The 10,615-nt window shown below is 35.7% G+C and overlaps 1 protein-coding gene across 4 annotated transcripts in view; it reads left to right on the plus strand.

The window, feature by feature from the left end:
* Positions 1-8,301, plus strand: part of RBM25 (RNA binding motif protein 25) — a 29,989-nt gene extending 21,688 nt beyond the window's left edge. For all 4 annotated transcript variants that reach the window (XM_065686197.1, XM_065686199.1, XM_065686198.1 and 1 more), the window contains 8 exons: positions 143-232; positions 1,843-1,916; positions 2,634-2,784; positions 3,136-3,460; positions 4,483-4,757; positions 5,063-5,161; positions 6,448-6,495; positions 6,748-8,301. In XM_065686197.1, the coding sequence (XP_065542269.1) occupies positions 143-232; positions 1,843-1,916; positions 2,634-2,784; positions 3,136-3,460; positions 4,483-4,757; positions 5,063-5,161; positions 6,448-6,495; positions 6,748-6,840 (1,155 nt within the window). In that variant the 3' untranslated portion in view covers positions 6,841-8,301. The remainder of the gene's footprint in view (positions 1-142; positions 233-1,842; positions 1,917-2,633; positions 2,785-3,135; positions 3,461-4,482; positions 4,758-5,062; positions 5,162-6,447; positions 6,496-6,747) is intronic.
* The last annotated feature ends 2,314 nt before the right edge of the window (positions 8,302-10,615 follow it).

The following is a 10,615-nucleotide window of genomic DNA, read 5'->3' on the forward strand; positions in this document are numbered from 1 at the left end:
TCTGGCATTTTAAATTATAAATAAATCATTTGCTTAATTTTAATGCAGTGGGTTTTAAACAATAACCCAAACTAACTTCAGAGTAGTAATACTGTTCTTGAAGTGCTTGAGATTGGAGTGTGTGTTTTTTCTTTTGTTGTAGCGTCTTAAAAACTGGGAAATCAGAGAACGGAAGAAAAGTCGAGAATATGAAAAAGAGGCTGAAAGGGAAGAAGAAAGGAGGAGGGAAATGGTAAGGCTTATACTTGTAATTTTCCCTTCTTGTTCTTTGGGTCCCATTTAGAATGGGACATTCTACTACTATCTATGGACAGTGATAGGGCTTTCATTTTATATAAACATCATATATATTTTTAAACAAAACAAAGTTAATAGACTTTAAATTATGTCTAATAACTGGGAGTACAATTGAGAGTCTAGAAAGCAAAGTCTAGTGGCTTGGTCTTGTGAAGGGAAAAGAATGAGAAGTAGGCAGCTGCAAAATACTGGGGTTTGATAATCATGCACTATTACATCTGTAACCTGTATTTGTGTCAGATTTGTAGCAAAACCTGCTGTGTTCTATGTCATGCAGGTAGGACTAGACCAGCCCTTTTATTTCCAACCTGCTCATGTGCCTGTACCTTCTGTACTACGTGATATCCTAACCTATCTGTTTTGCAGATGTCTCTTTAGTTCATTAGTTGTGAAATTACCAGTTATCCATGTAACGCTTGGAAGTTTTGTTAAAAACAGACACTATCAGAAGATAGATGCTTATGTAATCTCATACTTCTTTACGCTTCAACACAAAACTTACTTTAAATTGTGGTTGTGGTGTTTCATGTTAGAAGGAGAGAAGATATGGCAGAGTTCTAAATAGGAGATGGATTGGGAATTACTTCAAAGCAGAATATGCAGAGATACACACGAAAGGGAAGAAAAAGGGAAAAAAAAAACCAAACCCCATGGAAAACACATTGGTTTATGTGGAATCTAATTTTTCATTATAAATGTTTGAGAATGACTCGAATATTTTTATATTCATGATTCTCCTGGATGCTGGCTATGGATTGCTCTTGTAGAGAGCAGTGTGAAATTCTGTGCTGAATTTACAACCAAAATCATAGTCTGTTTCTTAGTCATTAGCATTGAAATATCTTACTGTTCTTTTAAGAATATTGCTTATAGACAAGTTAGAATGTCCTAATTTATATTCTCCTTAAGGAACTGCTTATTTGTTTTTTCTTCTGTGTTTTATCGGGGTGGGGGGGAATGTCTCCTTTTCTAGTCCCTTTCTCCCTCCCTTCAGTTTTAGGCCTGTGCATTGATACTGTGCCACATGGTTTGGATTAGTAACGTGAGAGTGCATATCCTAGAAGTAGCCATTAGGTTTGTTTCTATGCATAACTAATTATTTTTTAAAAAGCATGGCTCTTGAAACAAAATGGTACTGATGAAACACACTTAAGCTGCCACGTTAAAATATCCAGTACCAGACTTAGGAATTTGAAGAACAGGAACTTTGATCCTCTTCTTTTGTGATGTAAAAAAAGGGAGAGGATATATTTAAAAAACCTTTGAAATGCTAATAACAGAATTTTAGTGTGCAGGTCATAGCCATGATCCCAGTGGACCTAGTGGATGTACCATCTGCTGTTGAATATATGATAGCAAGTTGAGAAATCCCCGGAATATAATGCAATTCTAAAACCTTTCTATTTTTGGTTTGGAAAACTCTATTTTATTTTGAAACGGAGTATATACAAAATAAGCTTACTAATACTATTACTAAATTTTAAACTCTTAGAAAGAAAACCAAAAATTATTCTGTATCATTACTTATTTTTCAACTTCTTGCAGGCAAAAGAAGCCAAACGGTTAAAAGAATTCTTAGAAGATTATGATGATGACAGAGATGATCCAAAATACTACAGGTACGTCTTTCTATTGATTACTAGCAATAAAATCTTCATTGTTCATTTTAACACAGCTGTGGAGTCTGTTGGCAGAGGGTTATGAAGTTTATATTTGACTGATTATATGGTGAGGTAAGGGTTATATACTTACCTAAATTATTTCAGTGTCACTTGATAAGTACCAGAGGGAAAAGGGAGGCTCCTTAATGCTACTTGTTAATGCTTGGGAGTAGCTATTCCTTCCTATCCTTCAACCTGTGGGAGATAATAAATTCTGTAATACCAGAATAAGTTAATGAAGGCAGGGAGAAGATAGCAAGCATACTTCTCTAAAAAATTCACTATAAGGAAGCTGTAAATTGTATGAAGAACAAGGTTATTAACTCTGTAAAGGATGGGGAAGATTCTTCAGCATAGGACTAACTAAAATTTGTATAAAAATAACACCAGAATTGGTTCTTGACAAAACATGTCAAATAATTAGATTCTTTTTCTAAGAAGATTGGCAGTCCCATTCTCTACTGTGTACCCCATCTGTTTTATGTGACGGGGTAAATTCTGTATAGGAAGGTTGGGAATCGGTATCTTAGATTCTTCTGTTACAAAAATAGACCTCAGATGTTTGTATGAATCTAATTTTCACTTAGTGGAGGAAACATTTGTATCAGCTATTTCTTGTGGTACAAGGTTCTCATTGGAATGTTCTTTGGAGTACAAAATCTGCATTTTTTGCAGGGGTAGTGCTCTTCAGAAGAGGCTACGAGACAGGGAGAAAGAGATGGAAGCAGATGAACGGGATAGGAAAAGGGAAAAAGAAGAATTGGAAGAAATCAGGCAGCGCCTTCTGGCAGAAGGACACCCAGATCCAGATGCAGAACTCCAGAGGGTAAGTAGCTGTTGGTCTGACAGGAAGAAAAGAGTCCTTGGTATTCTGGTGGTATTGAGCAAAATCAGATGAGAGATCTGATAGCTAATATTTGTTCTGTTTACTTTTTCTTAAAAAGAAGTCCAGGTAAGCAGTAAGAATGCTGGAAACAGTAACTTTACAGATCTATGTCTAGATGGAGTTTGAAAACGAATTTGATAAATCATTGTTTCCAACTATAATGGCAGTAGTTGCATATATTTGTTCTTGACTAACGGAGTTCTCTGGGAAATAGAGGATTTTTAGATTCTTTTTAAAGAGTACTGTTTTTGAGAAAGCTTCTGGTTTTGCTAATTGTCTATTTCATTGCAGATGGAGCAGGAGGCTGAGCGGCGTAGGCAGCCACAAATAAAACAAGAGCCAGAGTCTGAGGAGGAAGAGGAAGAAAAGACAGAAAAAGAGGAAAAAAGAGAAGAGCCAGAGGAAGAAGAGGAGGAGCCTGAACAAAAGCCCTGCCTTAAACCAACTTTACGACCCATCAGTTCTGCTCCATCTGTTTCTTCTGCTAGTGGAAATGCAACCCCAAACACACCTGGTGATGAATCTCCCTGTGGCATTATTATCCCTCATGAAAATTCACCTGATCAACAGCAGCCGGAGGAGCATCGGCCCAAAATAGGACTTAGCCTCAAACTGGGCAAGTTCATATTTTATTTTCATGTTCTGTGTAGGATCAGAATGGAAAAAACACTAAGCTGAGTAGCCAAACAGTTTTTTGGCCAAACAGTTTTTTTGCCAGACAGCCAAACATATTTTTTTATGTACTTGCATCAAGCTGTTATCTAAATGCTGTGCTTTTTTATTATGATCCAGAAGATATGTTTTGTAGATCTCTCTTGTTCCAGAATCTGGAGTGGAAAAGAGAGGGAAGTTTTGGCAACCTCAAGGCTTGAAAGTTTTTTGTAATGCTCTTGAGCTGGGAATAGTTATTTCCCCATACTTTTTCACTTTAATAGATCTCTAGATGTGTCTTTTAAAACTCATTGATACTTTCGTTGATGTAAGTATATGTTAAATTTAAGCCTTAGATAGTTCTGTTTATTTACAAAGACGTTTTTGAAAGAAGACAACTGAAAGTAAGATTAACTTCCTGAGAGTAGCACAATGAATTGATGACAGTTGTGACTGGAACTTGAGTGTAGAGTTTTAGTACCTAGGAATTTCATGGTGTTTTAAAAAAAATTCTGTTCCGAGCAGCAGAACTAAGGATATTTGTATTGAAGAATGTTTATATATTTATTATTTTTTTTTCATTACCCTGGGGCTGCAGTGTGAGCTCATACTGTGTTAGATTTTGAATAAAGAGAGCAAGTATGGTATTCAGCTGATTTAATGCTTTTCCTATAGCTAGAATCATTGCAGCCTTTCACTACTGAGCTCTGCTAAGGTTTGTACTTATGCTGTAGTCCCCCATCAGCAAGGGTGCTAATTGATTTCAGGTCAAAGAAAGAAGACCCTATTTTGCAAGCATCTTGATTGAACTCTGAGATATTTACCTCTTTTACTGTTTTTATAACATACTGTAAGAGATTAAAAAACTGATGCTAGGCATTCACAGGCATTTCTATAATATAAAATGATATTCCTCAAGAAATGTGTGAAGAGCAACCGAGCTTTGGTTATAGTTTACAAATAGTAATTCTGTCCTTTGGGTTGTAGGTGCCTGCAATAGTCCTAATCAGCCCAATGCTGTAAAAAGGAAGAAGCTTGCTGTGGATAGTGTTTTCAATAAATTTGATGATGAAGACAGTGATGATGTACCCCGTAAAAGGAAACTTGTTCCCCTGGATTATGGAGATGAAGATAAAAGCAATATCAAAGGCAGTGTCAACACAGAAGAAAAACGCAAACACATTAAGAGTCTCATTGAGAAGATTCCCACAGCAAAACCAGAGCTCTTTGCTTATCCTCTTGACTGGTCAATTGTGGATTCAGTAAGTTGATTGATTGTCTATATATTATACTTATTCTGAAGTATGCTTGCTTATTTTTGTTTGGTCTCTCCTGAATGGCTGCTGCAAATCGTCTAGCAGTTTAATGGGACGGGGGAGAAAATACCCTGTCAAACATGTTTGGCTGCCAGAAATACTTACAGATGCCACATCAGTAGGGGTTATCTCACTGATAGCAAAATTCTGCTAAATCGTTGTTTGGGTCTTGTAGCTGCCTATCTGTCAGTATTGTCTCAAGACAGTTAGTTTATTGAAATTACGGAGTTTGTTTTTTCTCTTTTTTCCAGACATTAATGGAACGTCGAATTAGACCATGGATCAACAAGAAAATAATAGAATATATTGGTGAAGAAGAAGCCACACTAGTTGACTTTGTTTGTTCTAAGGTTAGTATCTTATACTTCTGTGTGAAGTTTGGGGTTTGCTCTGTGTTTAAGGTGCAGTATCTGTATTTGAAGGCAGTCTGTTCTTAGTTTCTCTGTACTGTGTAATGGTCATCAGAGACAGTTGGTGTTCTTGGGGTCAGTATATACATGGTAGATGCTCTCTGTTACTTGTTACATAAACATCTGGAACTAGATAAAGAAATGAGCAGTTAAAAGAGCAGCAGTTCTAACTGATAGTTCTATCATTAGATTTCAGAGGTGGTATCTCATTGGCCATTAACATTTTTAGCTTAAAAGTAAGATTTATTTGAATTCGGGGGAAGAAACCCAGTATCTTGATTTTTACATATATTTTTGGATGAACCAGATTAGCTTCTTTAAAAAATTCTTTAGATGCTGCTGTTGCTTTAGTAGTAAGCAAATACTAAGGTTTTAGAGTTATCATTAGAAGTCATTCTGCTATATCTTTCAGCTGTTGCATGACTTGCTAAACTGTGCATAGCTTCTTCCATAAAGTTACAAACTAAATTCTGATAACTTGCCTTTTTTAGTCTACCACAACAGCTCTGTGGCTTTTCATCAACATGGAATTTCAAAAACTCTTTTCAGATTTCATGGTACTCACATCTGTAATGACTTTCTCAGTTTGTCTTTTAGGGCTGCTATATGAGAGTGATAGTTATGTGGCACAGGAGGTTCGTAAAAAGTGAAAAGCAGAAGTGGAATATTTTCCAAGCTTAAGTTTTTTTTTTTTTTTTTTTTTAATATATGTGTGTGTGTATATATATATATGTATATATATATATAAAAAAAAGGTATTTTCTGGTATTGAAAGACAGTTTCAGTTGGGAGAGGCTAAATTGAAATACTTAACTGAATTTTCCATCTGCATGTTATAAAGAGTGATACAGGGAGAATTTTGCCTTTGTCTTCTATTAGGAGTTCCTTGTTGAAGGAAGGGGAGCTTATTCCTTAAATTAGGAGAGCTTAACTGGAGATGCAAGTATAGCCAGCAAATACAGGACCTGTTAAATCTTCGGGCTTCCTGGAACTTGTTCCTCAGAAAATAGCCATAAACTAGCACTCATTATGATGGAATCTGATGTAGTTTAATACTAATTTTTGCTCTGGCTAATATTGGGAACTAGTGAACTGTGAATACTTTTTGCATGTGTAAAGCATACAAAACCCTTGAGAATTAACTGGGTTTTGTCCATAGAGGTTTATATGGTTTACCCGGAGTCTTCAGTCTAAAAACATTTGATGGTTTTGTTTGTTTTTTTCAGGTTATGGCTCACAGCTCACCACAGAGCATACTGGATGATGTTGCCATGGTAAGCACAGATTATGTAGCTGATATACTTCCTACATTATACTGAAGCTAATAGTCAATTCTGCAAAATAGTAGGAGCCCATAACAAAGATATTTTGGTATCCATAGAACATGCATAGAAAATACATGCTAGATAGGAAAGCTATTTTGATTAAGCAGATCAAACTTTGTAGTTCTGATGTGTCTAGAATTAGTCTTTATAACTGGAATGCCTAACCTAAAAAATAATCTATAAAATGTGTATTTCCTACAGGTACTAGATGAAGAAGCTGAAGTTTTCATAGTCAAAATGTGGAGGTTATTGATATACGAGACAGAAGCAAAGAAGATCGGTCTAGTGAAGTAAAGCACTCTCCTTGCTTCTAGGGTTCCGTTTCAATCTTGGGCTTTTCCCCCTTTTTCCCCCCGTCATTCAAAGACTTTGAATTTTCTCTGTTCTCAGAGACTTGAGACCTGTATTTTTTTATGTAGAAAATGTGAATTTTTTTGTCCTCTGCTCTGAGGCCCCCTTTACCTTCTCAGTTAGTTATCTGAATCCTGCATTGATTCTCTTTATAATTCACAAGGTACAATTACCGGTATGTTTTATAAGCTGCAGCTACTGTACATGCTCTCTTGTAATTTTGTTATGCTACTCTGATCCCTGTAAATACTAAGGAAAAAAAGCCCCTGTTTTGCAAAATACTGGCACTTAAAATGGAATTATATCAATTACAGATGAAGACAAATGGTTTCACTGCAAATTTATCGTAATTTTTTTTTTCCCCCGCTATACCGTCCCTCTTTTTATTTAAGGAATTATCAGAAAGCAGTTTATACATAAGTGGTTTGAACTGCTTTCACAGAACAGCTTTGTGTGTTCATTTGGTCCCCTCATCTGTCTCTGGAAAAGGAATTCCCTCAGACTTCATTCTGATGTGAACCAGCAGTAGTCTTGGTACTTTGCCCATTTAAGATTACTAATGAAGCTGGGAACTCAGTCTCTTGCAGATGCTCTGCTTCTTTCCTAGAAAGTGCAAATTACAGCAAGTTTTTTATTCTTTGTTCAGTTAAAACAAGAGCAGGACCTCAATTCAATAAGTGCTACTTGATGATTTAGGGTTTTTTAAAAACTAGGATATCTTCTGCTCAGTTTCAGTTTAGCCCTTTCCTATTATCCCTTCTGTCTCCAAAATAACCAGATCTTTTTTTATAAGAAATTATTTTTAAAAACATATTTTTTAGTATTTAGGAAAACTTTGTTTGGAAGGAACTGACCATAACAATTGAAAAAATCTAAACCATAAGTTTTCAAAGCCAAAGTCTTGTTTTTATCCATACTGTTAAACTAGCCCTGACTTTTGTTTTCTACTGGTAAGCAGTCTGTTGTCCACAAAAAGAGGGTAATATTCTCCTGCCTTGTTTGTATGGGTTTTTATAAACAGGCTGATGGGGTATAAATGATGAGATGTACTGTAAACTGCATTTTTTATCTCATACCTGGGTAAGAAGACAAATTGATAATGTGCTATGAACTGTTCTGATTGCAGGAGGACTGTGTTCCAGGGAGCAAACTGTCTCAGAAACATTTTTAATTTTTAAAAACAATTCTTAATAGGAAACAAATTGAGTAAAGGTGTTTCCGTATCTCTATATTGTATTTAACTGAAGGATACAGGTTGACCTGTTCAGAAAACATAATTGTGACCTTGAGTTACTAGTTCTTTGTATCAGGAGAGGACAACTGAAAACACTGTTCTTAACAAATGGGATTGTGTAAAGGTTCCACCCTGTAAATATTTCAGATATTAAAAATGTATATATTTGATTTAAGGGCTGACATTCTTTTGGAGTCTTGTGCAGCATGCAATTCTATTTAACACTGCTTTCTGAATCAACAGGTGTTCCCAAATGGGGGGTGGGTTTTTTAAAACTACCTCCTGCTTTGTCAGGTGATTCAGAGCCTGAAAATTCAGATGTGATCCCAGTATGTTCTTTCTTATCCCTGTAATACTCCACGCCACAAAATGTTCTTTTTTAAATTGAAGTGTAATGCTCAGATGTTACTTTTATGTTGTGCTTGAATTTGTGTGAGAATGTTTTGGTTTACATCCTTACATGCTGCAACCTTCCTCTTTTTTTCTGCAACTTGATGTCATCCTAAGAAATTACTTCCTTTTTCTCCCCACACAGTTTTGCATCAGCATTTACCAGAAATTCTCCAAATTATAAATAAATTCAGAAGTTGATCTGTTTGTAGTAAATACAGAGAAGAGGGAGAGTGAACTTCATGTAGTGGTTTTTGTCCTGCTTATAATGCATTCTGTCTGTCATTATCAGTAGTTAAGCCAAATGTGACAAATGCATTGTAATGCCACTGTGTGCCAGATTTCCTAACATCTTGTTGAGATTCTTCGTTGAAAGCTCAAGTTGTGAAACTTGAGCTTATTTTCTTGTGCGCAAAACTAAAGCTGTATATTCATCTGCTGTATTGTCTGTGCACTGGACATAGGGTCATACTCTTCCTAAGGAGACTGAAGGCGTCTGAGTTAGGAAGACATCTAAAATTTTAGCTGGAGTGTGAAGTGTCTAGGTAAATAACTATCTGGAAGTAGTTCTTAGTTATTAAAAATAATTTTGTGGAAGTTAAGGTTTTCTTCAGTAGTGGAAAGAGGAATGAGTGTTCACTGTAGTATGTCTGGCTTGGCTTATATGAGTACTTCAACAAATCTTCTTTAAGAATGCAAAATGTTGCTTTATAAAGTCCCTTCTCATGTTTATCTCTTACTCAAATGGGTGTTTTGTCAGCAATAACAATATATTTTGTGTCTGTGATGCTGGGGGGTAGAACACAAATAACTGCTGAGAGGTTCTTAATACAGAAGGTAACTTTCCTTTGCTATAACTTCTTCTTTCAGTGTGCAGTAACAGAATTATTTCAAGATAAACTTGGAAAATCTGGGGTAGAAAAAGCCTTTTTGCCAACATTACAACACCTTACTGTCTGAATATGTGATTTAATGTGCATTATGTTAGTAAATGCACAGGTTAAGAGTATACTGAGAATGAGATCCATCAGCAAAGTTATGTATGTTGCCAGGAGGTACTCAGCGCAGCATGCCATAGTATGATCCATTCTGTGATGGCAAGGTACTTTGAAAGTTACACACAGTATGTGTGTGTAGAAATCAATATTTATACAACAGAACTGGATATACTAGTTATTGATCTGGACTTCACTGTGGAACAAGGCTTTACACCTTAACCTACCACATGCCATTAGTCTCCTGATAATGATTCTGCATAACGGCCATTGTGTATTACTTGGAATATATGGGTGCAAAGTATAAAGTATTGCTGTTTCCATTAGTATGGAAACACTGAAAGCAGTGTGAAACCATGAACAAGTAAGATACATTACCAAGAATGATATATATTTTTTTTTTATATTGCTGTTAATCTGGTAGGAGACTTTCTGTCCTTTTTTTTTTGTATTTTCTTACAATAGTCACATAGTGATTTGGTCTTTCTAATTTTGGGTACTTCCTTCTTCCCTTCTCTTTAAGCAGGAGCCTTCACTAAAAATAACCATCTAGCTAGATGATTGTGGCTCTAAATGGGGCAGGAGGAAGGTCCCTACCAGTAAGTTTAGCTTCTTACTGAATTCCTATTTCTTACTACTAATGCTTTCCTGTTACTGAGAGAGCATTAGACCTTTCATGCTTTTACTAAATGGAGTTGCTAGATAGCTGCTTGCAGGAGTAGTATTTTAGAAAATTAATACACTTAAAACTGGAAGTTGTTGGCTTTTATATTACAATAAGATCACACTTTTTCATATTCTGTATATATGGTTTCCTTTGGAACATTGGATGACGTACATGCAGACTTACACAACCTTGTACATGGTTGTGAAAAATAAGCAGTGTGTAAGGTATAGCTGATCAGCATTTTATGATAGATCAAACAGGTATCAGTAGTATAAACAGAGAATAGTCTAGTACAGCTGTATGTCCATGTTTGGCTTTTTGTTTGTTTTTATCTTAACATGCAGTTTTACTTGTTAATGGTTAGGCATCACTTTTGGTCAGAAAATGGCTTCTTTTAAATCCACTTCATATGCATATGACCTATTGAAACTT

Source organism: Lathamus discolor, chromosome 6, assembly GCF_037157495.1.
Source record: "Lathamus discolor isolate bLatDis1 chromosome 6, bLatDis1.hap1, whole genome shotgun sequence".
Taxonomy (NCBI): Eukaryota; Metazoa; Chordata; class Aves; order Psittaciformes; family Psittacidae; genus Lathamus; species Lathamus discolor.